Here is a 21,872-nt window from a genome sequence, read left to right as displayed (position 1 = left end):
AGTTTTAAATAAAGTTAAGTAAGTATATAATTTTATAAATTATAGTTTATTAGGTTATGTTATTTTTAATATATTATATAATGTAAAATTACTTATAAAATTATATAAAATTATGAAATTGGAAAAGTAAGATTTATATTTTACAATTTATAATTTATCAATTTATTGATAAATATTGTTAATTAATAAATTATTATAAAATTTTACTTTTTTAAAATTAATAATAGACTATTGCAAACAGTTTTTGAAATATAATTATTATATATTTTACTGAATCATTATTCAAATATCACTATATTAAATAATTTATTCTGAATATAATGAATTTAAATAATCAATGACTAAATTATTATAATATATTATCATAACTAATCGAAAAATTTAACGAAATATAAGGAATATACTAATCTAATTTATATTGCATAATAAATTTGATTTTTAGTCTTTCCATTCATAATATAAACTTTTATAAGCAATTATATAAATACTTGATACTTTCAACAATATTCAATTGAATAATTCAATTTTATTTTATTATTAAATTTATTATTTAAATTGTTTAAGCAATTCAAAATTTTTATTGTTATTTCAAAAATATATTATTTTTTAAATAATATATTATTTCTTAAAATTAAAAATTTAAAAAATTTTCAAAATGAGTAGGTCTATTATCTGTTTCTGATTTAGACTGTACATATTCTCTTTACATAACACGAACGAACTATCATATAAGATGGAATCTAAAAATTGAAATAATATTATGAAATTTCTGATCCAATTTCTTAAAAATCCCTAAGGGTTACTTTAATAAGACTTATTCAACTAATAACTAATTTTTCGAATTTTTTTTTTTTTTTGAACGCGAGAAGAATTTTTTGTTCGATATTGCGTAAGAGTTTTAATTATGTGAATCGATGTTTTGCTCGATAGTCAAACAAAATCGAGTGATTGATTCTTATTGTGATGTAGGCCAAGAATCAGAGAACAATTATAATTGATTCAATATTAATGTTAAATATTCAGAAATAATTGGGAACTTATTAATATAATTGAAGAATTTATTTATATACTTAAAAAAATTGAAACATAATTAATTAAATTTTATAATTAAGTTGATACATATATAAATATTAATGAATATTGATTAATTTTTATTTTATTTTATGAATATTGAAAATTTTTATTTAATTCTTTTTGAAGATAAAATTACACAATATTTTAATCTTTCAATATGATATTTCGAAGATTTTTAACAAATTTATAAATTTGAAAAAATCACGAATAAGCTATAATAAATATTACTTAACAATAAGATTTATAAAGAGATAAAAATAACTCTGATGCAAAAATAATTTTTTATAACATAATATTATATTTTCAATAGCACTGACTCATTGAAATTTCTAGCAATATCTTAACCTCTATTCGGAAACGCAAGACGGCAATTAAGTAGCAGTAAAATCCAGGAAATTGTTATTAGAATTTACAACTGATAAATGTTCATTCATTCTCGAATATGAAGAAAAATATTTTTTAAAATACTACATTTGCGCATAAGTTATAAAATCTCGCTAACTAAAAGAAACTACAAAGAATTATTCTTAAAAATAAAATATTAAAATGGAAAAATAATATTATACTAATAATATTTATTCCATACTTTTAAAGAAAAAACTAGAAATCTTTGATAAACATATAATTTAATTTGGACATTACAATAGAAAGAAAAATAGAAAGATCAAAGGAAAATTGAGAAAAAATTTGTTTTAGGATTTTCGCAACGAGTGTACCTTATTAATTGATTTACAGGCGCATTCAAAATTCGAAAATTCACTTCATTAAAATTTAAATCTCCATTTGCTATTTTTTGATATTTGTTACTTACAATCCATATATACTCGTTATTTTGACGTTCATAAATATTTGAAGATATTTGCTTGATAATTTTTATACCACTGATGAATTGAAGAGTGTCGTTATTTTTGGCGACTATTTCCTAAAAATTTGAAAATTATTTTAATAATAGTTTATATTTTACACAGTAACAATATTTGTAACAAATATTTAGTGTTATGAGTGTCATTGTTAATTCTCAATAAATAAAGAATATAGTTGAAAAGAAAATATTTTTTTAAATTTTTTCTCTTTCTTTAATTCTTGATTTTCGAAATATTCTTTATATTTACAAGAAGTTCATATAATTGTAGAGATATTTTTTGGGACTCGAATCTAGTTCAGAGATTCTGAATAAATACGTATCACCGAAATTAAAATTCGAAAATTTCAATACTATTGAAGTATTATGTATAATGATCTCATTTTTAAATTTTTAAATATTTAAAATATAATAATAATCAGCACGAAAAATAATTATAATGTAATAAAAATGTAACTTCGTTAAATAATTTAAAAAAAATTGAAATCAGTATCAATCATCTTTATTGAGTTCTAAAAATACTGTGATGTAATTAAATTAAAATTTTTGTTCGAAAAATACTACTTCAGAAGACAATCTATATTGTTCGAATATTATTACTTATGAATGCTATAGAAAAAAAAAATATTTCCAATTACTAACAATATTCCTTCTTTTTAGTGGCCGATTCTCGTTCCAGCAGCCAAGTGCTGTGTCACTCACGAGTCCAAAGAAGAGAGCACCAGTTTCCGATATTGCTTTAGCGCTCGCTTGAGTCCATAAGATATCTGAGGCTCTGTGAAAGAAACAAAAATTTAAGTATCTAATAATATTTATCTAATTAATACCTAATAAATAAAATTTAAGTATTTAAATTACTTAATACGTGATATGAAAAAAATATTATTTAACTACATACCCTTGATATTGTATATCATTAGCCTGAAATTTCCCTTGTGTAAATTGTTTTGTGTTGACATAATTCAAATTATGAGAGGACATAGCACTGTAATAAAGATTTTGCGTTTTATGACTTAGCGCCATACCCAAAATTCCATCTTGCAACGAGAAACTTTCGTCATTGATAGTGTATTTGGTGTATCTGGGATCGTATACGAAAGTGCTCGAAGTCAATCGTTGGAAAGAATCGTCGGCATTGTTATAAATAATCAATGCATAACCTTCGACGTCTGCTATATACACCTATTGTAAATGTAATTTATAATAGAATTTCTTATATTATATATTATAATAATTAATATCTTGAACTTTCAAACTTTATAATTGTTTTTTTTTTCAAATTTGTTTTAGAGGAAGAATTGCTGAAATGATTTCATAACGAAAATTATGAAGATTTTATTTGGCGTTTATCAAAAAGTTGTTAACAAAAACTTTTCTGTGAAATATCGAATATATTTTAATATTATTAATTTTGATCAAAATTAAACTGATCAATTTTTTTGAAATTATCTAGTATCCTAAAAGTCAATAATAATTTTTTAAAAAATTCGCTAAAATTGATTTCAAACAGGACTTACCCAGGTATTATTATAATCAAAACTTTGAACGATTGGAGTTACTACATTTCTTTTTCCAGTAGTAGAGTTTATCGCAATATCGTGCGGTATTTTAACTTGTTTTAACAATTTTGAATTTTTTAGATCAAAGACGACAATCTGCGAAGGGCATACAGATGTCTCACCGCTAATACCATTGTCTAAAACCCATAATCTATCCCATTCGTCAATCTAAATAGAATATTATATAATAATGATATATTAATTGAATTTTTCTTTCTTCAAAAGCAAACATGGAATATAATAGAATAATATTATTTTTATAACATATATTAAAAATTGCTGTTGAAACTAAATTTAGAAAATAAGTACAAAAGTGAAATTCTTCTTGAGAAAATGATACAAAGAAACATATTATCAAAAAATAAAGAATAGACAAATTCTGCTGGAGAAATGGATCAACATTCAAGAAAACATCGATTTTTCATATTATGGTATATCTATGTAACGTATCTTTGATATTATAGAAGTTTATTGTTGCAATTCCAATATGAAAACAATTCTTAATTACCGCAATTCTGTAAACACTCGTAATACCAGAACAGTTTTGATTTTTTGCCCACGACCAATTTGGATATGGTTCCAAAAGTGGTCCACCATTGCCAATTTTGTTAGATATCACGTTCAAAGACGAAGGCACACCATCATTTCTTAATATGGTGACAAAAGTTTTACCTAGAACGAAAAATATAAAATATTAAGAAAATTAGATTGTTATATACATAATGATTGATTTTACTAATCTGCAAAATTATAATTCGAAGATAAGTAACGTTTAAAGAATTGTAATAACGTATTATAATAAAGAAATATTTTTTTATAATATAATTTAATCTTATATTATCAGTATGTGTTTATTTTAATCAAATGTTTTTTGTTGCAGATTTAAAATTCAACATAACATATAAAAAATTGATAGCATTAATAAAATCTTCGAAAAGATTGCATTCTGTTGGTATAAACAATTATTATATTGACAAATATAATTATAAAAAATAAAAGGAATTACTAATAACAATCAAATTAATATAATTAAGAATAATTAATTGTAATAATTTTAATCTTGCTCTTCAAAAGACAAGATGTATCGAATTTTTTTATTAATATTATTTTCAATAAACCTATAAAATATATAAAATTTTTTATATTAATTTGATCTGCAATAATCTGCAAAATATAAATTATTTTGCACAAAATGCACAAAATGTAAACACATATTAATTCATTCAAAATATACAAGATATTAATATATTAATATATTATAATATATATAATATGGAATTTTTTTGTAGAATTGATATTAGAGACTAAAATAAACACAAAAGTTTTGATATTATTTGATATACAATTTTGCGCTAAAGGAAATAAGAGATAGAATGATAAGAATAGAACTCTTTATTTGTGTCTCGTTTTTTCTAATGCAAATTTGAATTTTTTATAACTTGAGAAATGAGATATTCAACTGATATTTTTGCATATTTGCTTCGATTTATAGAATCAATCCTATAAAGATGTTCTATGATTATTAACACCTTGTATACTTTACCATTCCATCGATCGACGTCTATTGGAACATTATTCTTATAATTGTATTCGCCAGATTGAATTGCAGCTTGTCTCTTTTCATCACTACCAAAATTATAATCGAAGTATTTCCATTGATATTTAACTTGGAAGATATTTGCCTTGAAATCTCTCAAAGAATAATGGGCTTTTGCTTGACAAACTATACTAAAATACAGTATCAACCACCAGATATTGAAAGACATATTGTCTTTCTTGTTAGAAGATTCACGTAAAAATTACAATAGAGCAAAAAACACTTATGCAAGTCGTTTGAGATCTTTTTGCAAAATAGTGTAGCAATAAATTCTAAGGAAAGGAGTGCAATATGCATGTAGTGACAAAGTTGGGTGATAAATATAAACTGCAATAATGACCTTCTATGTATTGGTGAGATAAAACAAATTGCATTTCTTTGTTTTCCAATATTTCCATTGATGTTTTAGTATTAAGTTATAATTTTAATTATATAATAATAGTTTGTGGAAAAATGATTAAAAATTCTAGAATATTTATTTTTTTATTTTAAAAAAAGTCCAAGAAAATTTTTTTTTTAAAGATATTTTAACTTAAATCTTGCGACTATAAGAAATATGATTATAATATTAATAAATAAATAATTAAGTATATTAAATATAATAGATCATAGATAATCATAGATAATAATAGTATAAGTATAAAGTATAAAAACAATAAATATAAATAAATCCTATGTATATATATTTATATCGGATTTTTTGTGCAAAATCGATTTTAGAAGCCAGAACACAATACAAAAGTTGATATTCAAAAATATGGATTAAAATTTATATTTATATAAATATATATGGATAAATAATATACAGATAAGTTTATATATAAATATTTATTATATATAATTGAAGTAGAAATAATAATATCTTTCTTGCTTTATTTAATATAAACTTTGATAATTAAATATAATAGATTATATGATTTATATACAGTTAAAACAAGATTAAAAATTCAAATTCAAATTCATCGCTAATATATAAAAAATATTTTTTAATTTAGAGGAAAGAACAAAAGGAAGAATGGATCTTAATTCTAAAATTTTAATTGTAATTATTGAAATCCAACATCTTTTGATCATTGAAATTAAAATGGATCAAAAAAAAATAATCAAAACAATCATTGTCAGCCATTGTAGATAATCCTATAAATTTATTCTAATCAACTTGGTAAACTCTGTTGGTAAGTTAAAACATAAAGTTTAAGAGACTATTGTTATATATTTCATATATTACGATTGTATTGGAAATAGAAAATATTCTTTAAACGACTGAAGTTACAATAATCGTTTATATTTGCGATAATCTAATGCACTGAACTCGGTATCGTTATATTGTGTCATCGATTATTTTACATTCGAGGACATGATGACGATCCTCGTGGCATGAAGATGATTGTATTAGTAACGTTTGTATAAATATAATGTCAATTACTGTATGTATAGAAATCAATATTCTATTCTATAGAAACCTTTTCATTAATATTTCGAAAATTAATAAATATTCAAAGTATAAAATTTTAAATTATAATTCATCGCTTTTCTTTAACCTTTCTAAATTTCACGTCAATCGGAAATATACGTTTTTCAAAAATACAATCATTGACAAAAATTTATATGTACATATATATTTTCGAGAGAATTTATTCATATTTATTTATATTATCTGAAAAATAATGAAATTTTAAGTAATTGCGCAGCGCGATATTAAAATATTGATCCTGCTGAATATATGTTTTTATGGATAAATTTAAAAATACTTGAAATTATTTTTGCTGAATTTGCTCAATATTATTATTGATTAATTTAACATTTTGTGTAATTTCTTTTTTGGAAATAAAATTAAATAATGTTTTAATAAATATATCTTGTACATTCTGTGTTGTTCTTGATATATTCGAAAAAATCGAAAATTTTTAACAAGTTTATAAATTTGAAAAATCACGAATAAGTTATAATAAATATTATTTAATAATAAAATTTATAAAAAGATAAAAATAACTCTGATGCAAAAATAATTTTTTATAAATTTTATAAAAATTATTTATTATAATATTATATTTTCAATGGCACTGACTCATTGAAATCTTCTAACAATATCTTTACCTGTTTTAGGAAATGCAAGACGGCGATTAAGCAGCAGTAAAATCCAGGAAGCTGTTATTAGAATTTACAACAGTTGATAAATATTCATTCATTTCCAAAGATGAAGAAAAATATTTTTTAAAATACTGTGTTTGCGCATAGGTGATAAAATCGAGCACTAAAAACTATAAAGAATAATTTTTAAAAATAAAATATTAAAATTGAAAAATGTCATATTAATAATATTTATTCCATACTTTTAAAGAACAACAAGAAGTTTTGAGATATATAAGAAATATTATAAGAAATATATCTTTGTAAAGAAATCTTATAATGTAATTCAATTTTGACATTAGATAAATTTAAGATAAATTTAAAAATACAAGATTAAAGAAGAATTGAGATTGGAAATTTTGTATAAGGACTTTCGCCACGAGTATTTATTAACTGTACATTTACAGCACATTTAAAATTCGAAAGTTCATTTCATTGAAATTTACATTTTCATTTGCTACTTTCTGAAATCTTATTTAGAACTCATATATATTATTTTGACGTTCAAATGACGTAAAAGTATTTGAAGATATTTCCTCAGAAACAAAAATTTTCAAAACACTGACGAATTGATGTCGCTATTCTTGGCGATTATTTCTTACAAAATTATTTATTCTTAAAAATTATTTTACTTTCAAACCATCTTTCTTTTTAATAAACGTTTGTTGCTACAAGCTACTCATTATTCTTCACATTTTAACTCACAAACTTTCAATAAGAATAAAAAATTATTAGTTAATACTTCATTGAAAAATAAAAAATATTCAAGTAATGAACCATTATGTATAAACAATTATGATTACTGATAATGATTATGATTAACAAATAATTAAAAAGCATTGAAATTACTAATGATATTCTCTTTTTTTAGTGGTCAAGTGTCAATTGTCCAACAAAGTATTATGTCATCTATGAATCTAAAAAAGAAAGTACCAGTTTTTGATTGCTTTGGCCTTGAATCCATAAGATATCTGAGACTCTGTGAAACAAACAAAAGAACATGAATATCTAAATCACTTAATAATATGAAAAAACGTTATTTAACCATATATTTAACTATTCTTGATATTGTACATTACTAATTTGAAATTGCTCTTAACTGTTTTGTGTATATAATTCAATTATGAGAAGACATAGCACTATAATAAAGATTTTGTGTTTTATGACTTAGTGCCATATCCAAAATTTCATCTTACAAAGTGAAACTTTCTTCATTAATAGTGTAATTGGTATATCTAGGATTGTGTAAGGAACGTGCTTGAAATTAATCATTGGAAAGAATCGTCGGTATTGTTATAAATAATCAATGCATAACCTTCGACATCTGCTATATTTATTGCAAATGTAATTTATAATAGAATTTACTACATATTATATATTATAATAATTAATATCTTGAACTTTCATACTTTATAATCGTTTTTTTTTCAAATGTTCTAGAAAAAGAAATGTTGAGCTAAAAATGATAATTGTTCATAACTCAAGAGATGAGCCTCAACCGATATTTTTGCACATTTTTGTGTTTGTTTTGAATAAACAGAGAATCGGTCTTGCAAAAATACGAATTTTTTTAACATTTATTGTGCTATCGATCGATATTGAAGACAACTGGAAGATTTTATACAATAATTTTAATAAATTTCTCTTTTTGACAAAATAAGAGTTGAAATAATCTTTATTATTAATATTTAAATCATTATAATAGATTATAGAAATTCATGCATAATTGAGTAAACGTAGTTGAATAATTAAACAAACAAGAAAAAATAAATTAAAAAAAAATTGAAATTTATTTATTCCTTATTTAATTCAATGCATTTAAACTATTGTTATTAACATCAGATGTATCTCGTCGATTTTCAATCAATTGTTTTAATTATTTTTATTTTGTTTCAACTTAAATTTAAATTATGAAAAAAAGATAGTTAAATGATATTTAAAAAAGGAAAAAAGTAACATTTAAAAAAAAAAATTGCCCATTATTCTCATTATTCACTACTTATTCAAATTAGCATAAATAATTATTGATGCAATTAGACTAATAGTTTAGACAGTTTATTTCAATATTTTTTATTATTTTCTGTATCTATAATCGCATAAAAATTTTTTAACTATACTAATACATAGTACAATTTAATTTAAACGATAGATATTTGAAACATATTTTTTCACTTTTAGAGAGAGATTTTTATCGTTTTTTTGTTTTTTTTTTTTTTAAGAAAACTTACTTTTTAAATTATTTCCTAGAAACATTCAACACATGTTTTATAACACACATTATATATAGTCGATAACACTTAATTTATATTTTAATTATGCAATGTGGTAAACTGCAATTGATCAATTTACATTCAATTTCCCATTTTTTCTTCATTTACAGGCAGAATATTTTATTTTTATGAAACATTCCATTAATTAATAAAGATTTTATCAAACTTCAAATATTTCATAGTCATAATTTTATAATCATCTGATTTTTTCCTTTACTTTTACTTCTTGGAATTCTGATACTTACATTCGATAATATTCATAATTGCATAATAATATAATTTTTTTTTCTATTCTGGCATGGATGAAAAATGAATTTAATGTGTTAAAAAATGAAGTAATTTTTACCGTTAAATAATAGCAATCAATCAAATCGGCTTTTTTTGGATCGCCATTTTCTGAATCTTACATCATCATTTTAAAATAGGTTCTTGAAAATCCAGAAATGGCATTACGAATAACAATAAAAAAACTTATTCCCAATCGAAACTTTTTATCTACAATGATTTATTTTATTTCTGAAAAATTCATTTTAATTGAAAAAATTTTTCTGTTACGTAATATTAGTCATATAGTCATAAAAGTACAATTACATAATTCATGGAAATTCATATAAACTATAATAGTATAATTATTGAGGAATTTAAAATATGTTTTACTTGAGAATCCAATTTGACAATTTTGTAAAAAAATACATTGTTTTTTTGAATCATTTTTACTTTAATTTCTTTTAAGAATATTTTAGAAAAGATTAAATTTTAAGTTATATTTAGATTTAATTTATTTTTTTTGTTATTAAAAAAAAAAAGAAAAGAAAAGAAATGGTAAAATAGAAGTAATTTTCAGAATTCTTCATTTTGAATTTCATTTCAAATTATTTTTTTTTTTGCTTATTGGTATTATCTATCTTTTATAATGCAATATATATATATATATATATATATATATATATATATTGTACATATTGGAGAATATAGAAATATAAAAATAAAATTAATCTCTTTTTAAATATCACTTCATTATCATCTTTTAAAAATTAAATAATTTATATGTGACTTAAATTATTATTTTTAAGGATCTCCATACTATGATTAATAAATTCTTATAATTATTGAAATCATTTATCAGTAGAATTTTCATAGAAGTGTAAAGAAAATTCTATCTTTTCATAAAAATTGTTGTTAACGTATAAGATTTGTATAATTTTATTTTGTAGGCCCATATATATTCTATAATTTAAGAATACAAATAGTGTAGTTATCTATTATACTTTGTGTCCGCTTAATTGTCACACAATTATTCTCACCAATTACTAGAACAAAAAAATGAAATTTTCAATTGCTTTTATATTTTTCTTTTTAAATTTCATATATTCGCTTTTTGAAATTTAAAAAAAAAAAATATAAAAATATAAAACAATATGAAACAAAACATGTATTCTATTTCTATCTCATAAAAATGTTTTTGGTGTACAATAAAAATCCTTGGATAATTATTACAAATGTTAAAAATAGGTCATAAAATCGGTGTATTTTGATTTAATTAATAATTAATCCATATCAAAAAAATTGTTCAGAGTGATAATCCTAATGATATGATTCAAGATCATTGAAACTGATAAAGTTTTTAAATAATTATAATTCTTAAAAGTAGGATAATAAAATTGAAAAATGTTTACACAAAAATTCTTTATTTCGTTAGAATTTGTTTATTCTATATATATACAGATTATAGGATAAGTTGATTTATATCGAGATAGGATTGATTCAAGGAGATATGCAACGAGTATTCTTTATCAAGTCGTTCACATTCGCGATTAAAATTCGAAAATTCACGTCATTGAAATCAAAACCGTAGATTACTTTTTGTATTCTGTTACTTACAGCCAATACATATTCATATTCAAGAGGAAATCCATGCACAAGAATGAACGAGATTCTTCTTTTAACTTTAAGACCAGTAATAGCTTGAAGAGTTTCTTTATTTTTGGCAACCACTTCCTGTAATTTCAAAATAAACTTCGCTTTTTAATTAATCAATTAGTTTCTCAATTTATTTTTGATCGTTTAATCAAAAATTATCTGATTGCTTTAAAAATTCACGCAGCCATCTTTGATTTAACCAAAGAGACAAAATTGTTATTAGTTTATTGCATAAAAAAGAAAGTGTTATTAATTCATATAAATTTTTCATTAGAAGAAAAGTGTATTTGTATTTTAGAGCAAATGTGAAAAAAAAATACGACTAACGATATTTCTTCTGTCAAGTAATCGATTCTCGTTCCAGCAGGCAAGAGATGTATCACCCACAAGTCCGAAGAAGAGAACACCATTATCCGATATTCCTTTAGCCGATGCTTGAGTCCATAAAATATTTTCTTTCCTGAAATTGATAAAAATATAGAAATGTGTTTTAACATATTCGTGAGATCGATTCTAAGAGTTAAAACAAAAGTTAACAATTTTTAATTTTTCCAACTTTTGTTCGATTTAGATAGAATCGATTTTCCAAAAAAGATTGCACAAATATATTAATTATATATATATATTATTTATCAACATGTTTACCCTTGATAATGCACGTTATTCGCCTGATATTGTGATTTTACGAACTGTTCCGTGTTGACATAATTCAAGTTATGAGAACTCAGAGCGCTATAATAAAGATTTTGAGTCAGAGGACTTAGTGCCATTCCAAAAATTCCACTTTGCAATGTGAAGCTCTCTCCGTTGATCGTGAATGTGGTATATCTAGGATCACTTGCGAAGGTACTCGAAGTCAATCGTTGGAAAGAATTATCTGAATTGTTGTAGATAATTAAAGCGAAACCTTCGTTGTCTCCTATGTACACCTGTTGCATTATTATACGAAAGTTATATAATAAGTTATATAAAAAAAATGTTATTTTATATATTTTCGATTTATTATTTTTTTTTTTTACGAAAAGTCCTTTTTTTATGAAACTTCTTTTGTATTAAATACAATTAGGATATCGTATGTACAAATTACTTGTATTAAATTTTAAAGAACTCTAAAATTTTATATAAATAGATAATGTATCATATACAAATATTTTATACAAATCTGTTTCGTAATCTTCTATTAAAGACATAATATGCGCACTAACTAATGCCATCTATCTTGTATGACATTCGAAAAGATTGAAGTTAGATCTTTCATAGATGGCACTAGTTATGTGCGTACGCATGATGTTCTTAGTATTGCCTACAAAGCTACGAACAACGCGATTCGTTGTGCTTATCACTGTGACATTAATTGCTATAATTTAAGAAGTAAGTGTGATTTGTTTCATTTATTGCATCGATAAAATAATTCTTATAATACATTCTAACATTTCATTTTTTAAAATATATATAGATTTGATAATAATTTTTTTTCGTATAATAGTTCTTTATCATTTACAAAAATGATATTTTTCACATTTCAAATTGCATTTTTCATTTTTTAATATTAATTTTTAAATAACAGGGACAAATATATATTTCCTATAATAATTTTATGGATTACTTTTTATACGTTTGCATTAAGTAAAATAAATAAGTGATAATTATTGAATATATAACCAACAGTGAAAAAAAAAGCGCACGAGCAGATAACCTTCTGTAGGTAATAAAGTAAAGAATGATAAGGTAATCGTATGTTTTCATGTAACACGTTAATAAACAAGAAAGTCATTCGTTTAAAAATAACGTTTATAATTTTTAATTCGTTTAAAAAAATTGTTTATAATTTTATAAATTTTAAATTTTCGACTTAATTTTATTAAAATTTTTATACTTCATTTAGAAAATAATATCTATTTTAATATAGAATTTTTTTATCATTTTGAAATGAGATTATTAAAATTCATGTAGAAACAAAAATAACCAATTCAATCGAAATTAATTTCCAATAAAATAATTTAATTTAAAAAAAAAATTAAATACACAGATCATAAATTACGATACTAAAATTAAGAATTTTTCAGGAAAAATTGTTTTTATTGCGACTTACAAGAGTGGATCCATTCACTTCGCAACTCAACAATTGAACACTTAGAGTCACCAGAGCTCCTTTTTCTGTGGTGGTATTCACAGCAATGTCGTGCGGTATTTTGACTTGCTTTAACAATTGTGAAGTATTCAGATCGAAGACAAGGAGTTGTGGAGGGCATACGGATCGGACATTATTGATGAGACCTGAATCGAGGACCCACAATCTGTCACACATATCGATCTAAATATCGAAATTGAGTAAATTGAGCTTTTTTATTTTGGAAAAGAATATTAATTTTGAATGTAATTACAGAAAAAGTTTCTAATTACCTCAATCTTGTAAGCACTCGTGATGCCAGAGCAATTTTCATTTTTCGCCCACGTCCAATCAGGATACGGTGCCAGAAGAGGTCCACCGTTGCCAGTTTTATTAGTTATCACATTCAAAGAAGAGGGCACACCATTAAATTTCATTATAATGACAAAAGTTTTATCTAAAAAGGAAAACATGGGATATTTCTGATGATGATAATAATTGAAAAATTTAAATAATGAAAAAATATTGCGGAGTAATATCGTTTAAAATAATTTACCACCCCATTGATCGGTGTCCAAAAGATAATTCATTGTATAATTGTAATCGCCTGATTGAATGGCAGCTTGTCTCTTTTCGTCACTACCGAAATCGTAATCAATATATTTCCATTCGTAAATGACTTTCAACGAATTTGTCAAATTTCTCGAATGAATGTCTGTAACACCTTGACAAGTTATGCCAAGATACATCAGCAGCAACCATCTTATCATTTTTCTGAAAAATATTTTCTCTGATCAGAAAGATAAAAAATTTTAATAAATATCAGAATTGAGGTATACTTAAGACGTATGAGGTATTTTACTACTAACAATTAATTTTAAGAAATGCAAGCAGTGTATCTGAACTGCAGCGACTGTTGAATTGTCACAGTTGGGCAATATATAAGTAGTAATGACCTATATTTTGCCTATATCTAGACATAAAACGAATTGTGTGTTTTTTCAAAATTTGCGTTTATGTTGACACGGAAGTATTTTAAAGTGTGTTTAAAAAATTTTAGTATAGACAGGTTATAATTTAAGTCCAATTAAATGAAAACGATACAATGTCTTGCTTATTATATTCTATTATTCCTTTATTCTGTCTCACCTTAAAGTGCTTATAATTAATAAATAATAAATAATAAATAAGTTTATAATATAATTATATAATGAGTATTATAATAAGTTTATATAATAAATAGTTTATATTAAATGAGTAACAAATTATGTATATGAATTTTTATATTTACTTAAAATTAATAATGTCCCAGGAATATATTATTAACACTCTGTATATATCAATATAATATAATATTTAATGGTAATAACATTTAACAAATAACCGAAATTATATTTTCAATTATAATAGTCCATCATTTAAATATTAATTTATTTTATTGCAGGTTAAAACACAATGTTATCTATCTAATTTACGAGTATTATTTGATAAGAATTACAATGATGCAAGTATAATTGATAAAAAATAGAATTACATTACGATTTTGCAATTTGTGTTATTTTAATTACCCAATATAGATCGTCCTAATAAATTGTTGCTAAAATAAGATAAATATAATTTTATATTTATATTCTTTAATAATATAGAATTATTACTAACAGAAAAGACATCTCATGGAATGATGTAAGAGAATCATTAGCAGTATCATTTGCCGGAAGTGCGCTATCCTCTCAATCGCTAAAAATGGCTGAATTCAAATTGTTTACGGCGAATTTCCACAGGAGAAGAATACGCGATGTTGCAGAAGTACGTCACGTTGTGAGGCTTGGCTTTGACTACTTTTAATAGCCGGTGTGTTCGTTGTGTTCGTTCGGCGATTTTGCACGTTGGTGAGTGATAACCTCAATCATAAAGTAGATAAAGTGTAAAAAAACGCATAGCACAGAAGAAAATTCGAATATTTTTTCCTATCTTAGTCACAAAAAATGTTTTTCTCTTTCTGTTTTCATGATTTAACAAAAACGAGCGAAAAAATCGAAAAAAAATCAAGTTTAGATCAGTGAAATCAGTGAAGTGTATCCTTGTAATAATATAATTGTTCAAAATGATAACCTTGATAAAATATTTTGCAAAAGCAATCTATGAAATCTATGAAATAATTTCTATTCTAAATAATTGTTATACAAAAATTAGAAAAAGTGTAATATTACATAATATGAAATTCATTTTTTTTTCAAATATGATCTTATCTCATTATGAAGTATTTCTTTCAAACTGTTTTATTTTATTAACTTTTTAATATTTTATTACATTGCATTCACTCACTCATTCTTGTTAAATCTAATATTAGAAATATCAATTAATATAAATACAAATATATTTTAATATTATCATAATTTTTAGGGTAATAAAATTGAAAAATATTATGTGAAAACAATATTTATTCTATTCATTTATAATATAAAGAAATTTTTGAAGAATATTCGATTTACATACATCGAGAAATGGCTAATTAAATGAAGCGTCTATTGTGATTCTTATGCTGTCATCGTTATTTTCATCGCTATCATTGTCATCATTCTGAATATTAAAATTTGTGCAACGAGTGTTTTCTAACAAGTCGCTCACACCTCTAATCAAAATTCGGAAGTTAATATCGTTGAAATTAAGATCATTGTTTAATATCTTTTGCATTCTGTTAGTTAAAACTAACATATATTCATCGTTTATTATATTATCTATATCAATAATGACGATATGTGGGAGCAATTGCTTAATTTTCATACCAACGATCATTTGAAGTGTCTCTTCATTTTGGGCGACTATATCCTGCAATTTCAAAATAATTTCATTTTTATTCATTTATCTGTTTCTAACTAAACATTCGATTATTTAATTGAGTGCTATCAATGTAACTAATCAAACGTTCTCATGTATGTTTATAGAAAGTTTAATCACATTCAAGAGTTGAATAATTTAATTATCAATTAAATTGAAACATCTTTTACTAATTTAATTAAAAATTTACACGATTCTAATAATAAATTCATACATTTCGATGAAGAGAAAATTAATATGAATAATAGTTTTACGAAGGAAATAAAATAACAAGTAATTCATAGAAAAAAAGAAGAAAAAAAAATAAATAAAATCAAATAAAAGCATTACTAACTTATATAAAAGGAAAAATGTTAATAGTATTACATATTTGAAAAGAGAAACATTTCAATAGAAGGCAGAATTGTCAAGTACCGTTTCTACTCACAGTTACTCTCACTCATTGCAGTTACTGGAAATTTCTGCATAAAAATGAATACGTGACGTCACGTTATTCCCACTATGACTGCTACATCATATGACTTTTTATCAAAGATAAGCGTTGCATCGTATCAAGTGACATGTATCTCTGTCAACTCTAGTAAATGGAATAATGTAACTACATGTACTCTTTTCATACGGAAAATCATGTTTAATAGTAAGTTTTGAAAGAAATGTATCGAGAAAATATGAAAATAATAAGAAAAATATTCGCAATTACTAACGGTATTTTCTCTCTGAAGTGTTTGATGCTCGTTCCAGCAACCAACAGCTGTATTATTCACGAGACCGAAGAAAAGGATGCCATTTTTCGATACTGCTTTAGCGGTTGTTTGAGTGTTGAAAACATCTTGGACTCTGAAATTAATAAAACATGTGGAATTAAGCAAAAATATGCAAGATATAGAATATATCTAAAGCATCGATTCTAAAAACTGGATATACAAATACAAATTTTTGATATACAAAAATTGAAATTTATATATTAAATTATAATTATAAACAATTTAAATTTGCAGGTAGAAGCAAGATGATAATATGACGGAGATATAATTTGGATATTTTGGATTTCTTAATCAAAAGCAAGTACGTACTATTTAATAGAAAATTATTTCATAAAATTAAAATTGTTTTTTTTATATATTTACCCATTATATTGGACTTTATTTTCTCCATATTCTGATTTTATGAATGGTTTTGTGTTAACATAATACAAATCGCGAGAAGCGAGAGGACTGTAATAAAGATTGTTTGTCATGGGACTAAGTGCCATTCCATAAATTCCATCTTGCACAGTGAAACTTTCACCTTCAACCGTCATTTTGGTATATCTGGGATCGTAATTGAAAGTGTTGGAAGTCAATCGATGGAAGGAATCGTCGGAATTTTGGTAGACGATTAAACCATCACCTTTGTTATCTGCTATATACACCTGTTGTATTTATATCATGGTATAACTTATATTATAATTAATTATATTGTTTGATATATTTCAATTTTTCCTTTCCAATTTTATAACTTTCAATAAGTACATTTCTTATAAATCTTAAGCTGAATGTGATTCTGAAGATTATTTTTCTGGAGAATACATAGTTTTTTAAATAACAGTCATTCAATTGTTCTTTAAAATTAATTTTCCTGATCAAAATAGTAAAAGTGATTGTGAATATCTAAATATGATTAATTAAGTGATCCAAGTAAAAAAAAAACATAAAAAATTTTTGCAAATATTCTTAAATTTACAAAAATTAAAGATTCAGAAGAAAATTTAATATAACGTGACAGATCTTTTTGCTAAAACATTAAAGAAAAGTACAAAATCATTTTTTTTTTATAAAAATGAAAATAAATATTATATAATACTATATATTTTAATTCTTTGACTTAAGTTTAAAAACTATTTTGAAAGTTATGAATTTTATTTTTTATCATATTGCTACTTTATCATGTCTAATTTAAAATTTTAATTATAATTTAAACTCACCAGAGTATTCACAGAACTTATAGCTTGAACAGCTAAAGATTTTAATCTTCCCTGTTCTGTGGTGGTATTTACGGCAATTTCATGCGGTATGTCTACTTGCTTGATCAATTGTGAGCTATTTAGATCAAAGACAAGCAATTTTGGGAAACACATGGGTTGAGTATTATTGACAAGACCTGAGTCCAAAACCCACAATCTGTCGAACTTGTCGATCTAAACATCGTACATACAAATGAATTTTTCTTCTTTTAAAATAAAAATTCTGAAGATAATCGTAGAAAAAGTGTTTCAATTACCGCAATACTGTAAGCGCTCACGATTCCAGAGCAATCTTTATACTTCGTCCACGACCAATCAGGATACGGTTGTAGAAGTCGTCCACCGTTGCCAGTTTTCTCGGATATCACGTTCAAAGAAGAAGGCACACCATCGTATCTTAGTATGGTGACAAAAGTCTTATCTTAAACAAGAAATACAAAACGTGGAATATCCTTTTAATTATTCAAAAATGAAGAAATATGAGCGACGAAAATTATTGAATATTAAGTGTTTCGACGATTGGAATGGATTAATAATTTAAAATAAGAAAATTTTACCACGCCATTGATCGACGTCGAATGGATAATTTTTCGTATGGTCATATTCGCCAGATTGAATCGCAGCTTGTCTTTTTTCTTCGTTACCGAAATCATAATCCATATATTTCCATTCGTGCATTACTTTCAACGAATTTTTCAAGTTTCTTGCAGAATTTTCTCGAAGAATGGCGCCTTGACAAGCTATGCCAAGGCATGCCATCATAAACAACCACCTTGTCATTTTTCTAAAATAAAATATTTCGTTTCGTCAGATAAATGAAAGATTGCAAATAAATATTGTAATCAAGATATATGGAAACTTACTTATATACTGCAGATATTTTACGAGTGACTATTTTAAGGGAAGACAGAATGTAAGTGAACTATAGGAACTGTTGAATTTTGGCTAACGTTGGTCAATATATAGGTGGTAATGGTATGTATTTCACAGTGATAAAGTAAATTGTTTTTCTGAATTTTCAAAATTTTCGTTTATCTTGTTCTAGATAAGTTTTAAAGGATTAGAATGTGACAGGTTATAATTTATATTCCCTAAAAATGCTAGCTTAACTAAAAATTTTACGGAATTTTGTTTATCAGCTTTGCCACACCTCTATTTTTATATGTTTAGTTTTGTACAAAAAACTATTAATCGATAATATATAGTTTTGGAAAAAATATAATTTTTTAAGGAATAGAATAATTATATTTATATATTGAATTTATTTAAAAACTAAAATTAGTATATGTACAAAGAATATGTAACAGAAATAGAAATTTTAAAATTTGTTAGTTTCCTTTGCAAATTGATCTGATAGAACAAATATACTTTATTAATATGTTTATATCCGTAGTTAAAATTCAAGAATTCGTATTATCGAGATTCAAATATTTAATATTTTTTAATATTTGTCATTTAAAATCAACATATATTCAGATATGATGAATATGGAAACTGGAATGAAAACTAGAAAATCTTGACTTTTAAATCATTAATAATTTGAAGAGTCTTATTATTTTCTGATTATTTTAATTTTATTTATTATCTTTCTTTTTATCAAATATTTTCTAATATTATAATCGATTCGATGATTTAATATATTTATAACAAGATTACGTTATTATATAATTTTCATATGGAAAATGATCAAAATATGTTTTTTCATGTTTGTAAAAAAAATTTAACAATTTGATTATTTCAAAAGAAAAGCAAAAGTGACAAATATTCAAAAAGTTTAAAAATAAATAAACAAATGATTTTGTTAAGTATATTGGCTATGTTACTAATTAATTATTATGCGACACTGTTATTATCGCTTGTACTTATAATAATAATAAAGTTAATTTTCACGATACTTATCTGTATTCGACGAATTTGATTAACATTTCTAATCTTTTTCTATATTTTTATTTCATATAATTAAAATAATCGCATAAAATTAATAATAATAAGTAAAATATTTTTTTCTAAATAGCGATGCAAATGTATTAATTAAATCTCAAGGCATAAATTTTTATGTCTCCTTAAAAGGACATAAATTTTTTAAATCAAAAAAGTAAATGAAGTAATTTTTGATTGAACTGATCACGTTGAAATAACTTTTAATTATTTAATTATTAATTAATTTCACATCGATTATTTCGATAAAATGATTTATCTACGCAAGAATTGTAAGATTATTAAAAAAAAAAATAAATAAGATAAATAATATTTTAATAACAGCAAATATAAAAAAAAAAAATGAAACATAGAAAATTTTTTTATCATTAATAATGATATTCTCTCTTTGAAATAATTTCTAAATTAAAAATCAATTATCATCATATTTATTTATATTGTATATTGTTCTTTTGATCTTGTAATTCTGCGAATTTCGATGTATTTCGATACAATTCGATACAATTCGAAATTTTATATTTTTTTAAACAATTTTCTTCATCGATCATAAATATACTATATTCAGAATTTTAATGGAAAATGTTCGAAATTAATTGTTGTAATTGTTGTAATGTCATGTTTGTTGCGTACATATGTATTATACAGACATTTAAATTAATATATTTCTGAAAAACCGATTTAGAGATCAAAAGGAATATAAAAGAAATAAGAAATATAAAAAAAGTATCGATCAAAGTTTATTTATCAAGTTATAAATAATTTAATGTTCGATTACACAAAGAAAGTGAAAAGGTATGATAAAGATAGAGCTCTGTTTATATATCTTCATTTAATGCAAATTGAAATACTAGTCATAGCTCAATAAATAAACCATGAATAACTTTTATATTTGTATTGAATTAGAGAATCGACTTTTTAAAAATATAAATATACATTAACATTTCTTATATTAATGCTCTAATAAATAATAATATTCAATAACAAATGAAAAGAATAATTATAATCATGTGTTGGAAAATTAATCATTATACGTTGTAAATAACTTCTTTCTTTTTTTAAATCTTTGGTACGGAAGTATGAAACAATATTTAATAATAATCAAATCAAAATTGCTTATAATTTTGAAACTATTAATTTTTCTACTTATTCTCAATATGCTATCCACTCTATCGCTAACTCAATTCCCTTACAATTTGAACAGTAGAATGTTACGTTATATTATCCCCACTACTATTACAAGAGGCACGTCACGTGATACGACGATACTCGACTTCGGTTTGACTTTTAATAGTATAGGGAATATTGACGTATAGGGAATATAATCTCAATCACTAGTGATGAAAGGTTAAAATACATGATATAAAAGAGAATTCGAATATTTTCTTTCTATTCTATTCGGGCAATAATTATCAATTATGAATTATACATTGATGTTGAGATAATTGTAAAAGAAGGTTTTTTAATTAGATTAATTAGGTTTTTTAATTAAGGAATATTGACGTATAGGGAATATAATCTCAATCACTAGTGATGAAAGGTTAAAATACATAATATAAAAGAGAACTCGAATAT

At 23.6% G+C, this 21,872-nt stretch overlaps 3 protein-coding genes and 1 long non-coding RNA gene across 4 annotated transcripts; 1 reads left to right on the top strand and 3 right to left on the bottom strand.

Annotated features, from left to right (window-relative positions):
• Positions 1–1,218: 1,218 nt before the first annotated feature.
• On the bottom strand, positions 1,219–5,272 carry Mrjp9 (major royal jelly protein 9). Its single transcript, NM_001024697.1, is given in 6 exon segments — positions 1,219–1,996; positions 2,579–2,711; positions 2,835–3,118; positions 3,454–3,663; positions 4,004–4,167; positions 5,039–5,272. Coding segments are annotated over 6 exon segments (1,272 nt in total). The 5' UTR covers positions 5,262–5,272; the 3' UTR covers positions 1,219–1,738.
• Positions 5,273–5,333: 61 nt separating this feature from the next.
• On the top strand, positions 5,334–8,800 carry LOC102654709. Its single transcript, XR_003305759.1, has 4 exons — positions 5,334–5,445; positions 6,088–6,267; positions 7,199–8,566; positions 8,663–8,800. It is a non-coding gene; the product is annotated as an uncharacterized LOC102654709 (long non-coding RNA).
• A 2,385-nt stretch (positions 8,801–11,185) lies between these two features.
• On the bottom strand, positions 11,186–14,296 carry Mrjp8 (major royal jelly protein 8). Its single transcript, NM_001011564.2, is given in 6 exon segments — positions 11,186–11,490; positions 11,740–11,872; positions 12,058–12,341; positions 13,505–13,726; positions 13,816–13,979; positions 14,079–14,296. Coding segments are annotated over 6 exon segments (1,251 nt in total). The 5' UTR covers positions 14,293–14,296; the 3' UTR covers positions 11,186–11,256.
• Positions 14,297–15,957: 1,661 nt separating this feature from the next.
• Mrjp7 (major royal jelly protein 7) lies at positions 15,958–19,243 on the bottom strand. The gene is given in 7 exon segments (NM_001014429.1): positions 15,958–16,351; positions 17,065–17,197; positions 17,488–17,771; positions 18,324–18,536; positions 18,620–18,783; positions 18,920–19,146; positions 19,226–19,243. Coding segments are annotated over 6 exon segments (1,338 nt in total). The 5' UTR covers positions 19,143–19,146; positions 19,226–19,243; the 3' UTR covers positions 15,958–16,030.
• Between the last annotated feature and the right edge of the window lie 2,629 nt (positions 19,244–21,872).

This window comes from Apis mellifera, linkage group LG11 (assembly GCF_003254395.2).
Source record: "Apis mellifera strain DH4 linkage group LG11, Amel_HAv3.1, whole genome shotgun sequence".
NCBI lineage: Eukaryota > Metazoa > Arthropoda > Insecta > Hymenoptera > Apidae > Apis > Apis mellifera.
Note: the sequence above shows the minus strand (reverse complement) of the source record. Positions and strands in the feature narration are given on the sequence as shown.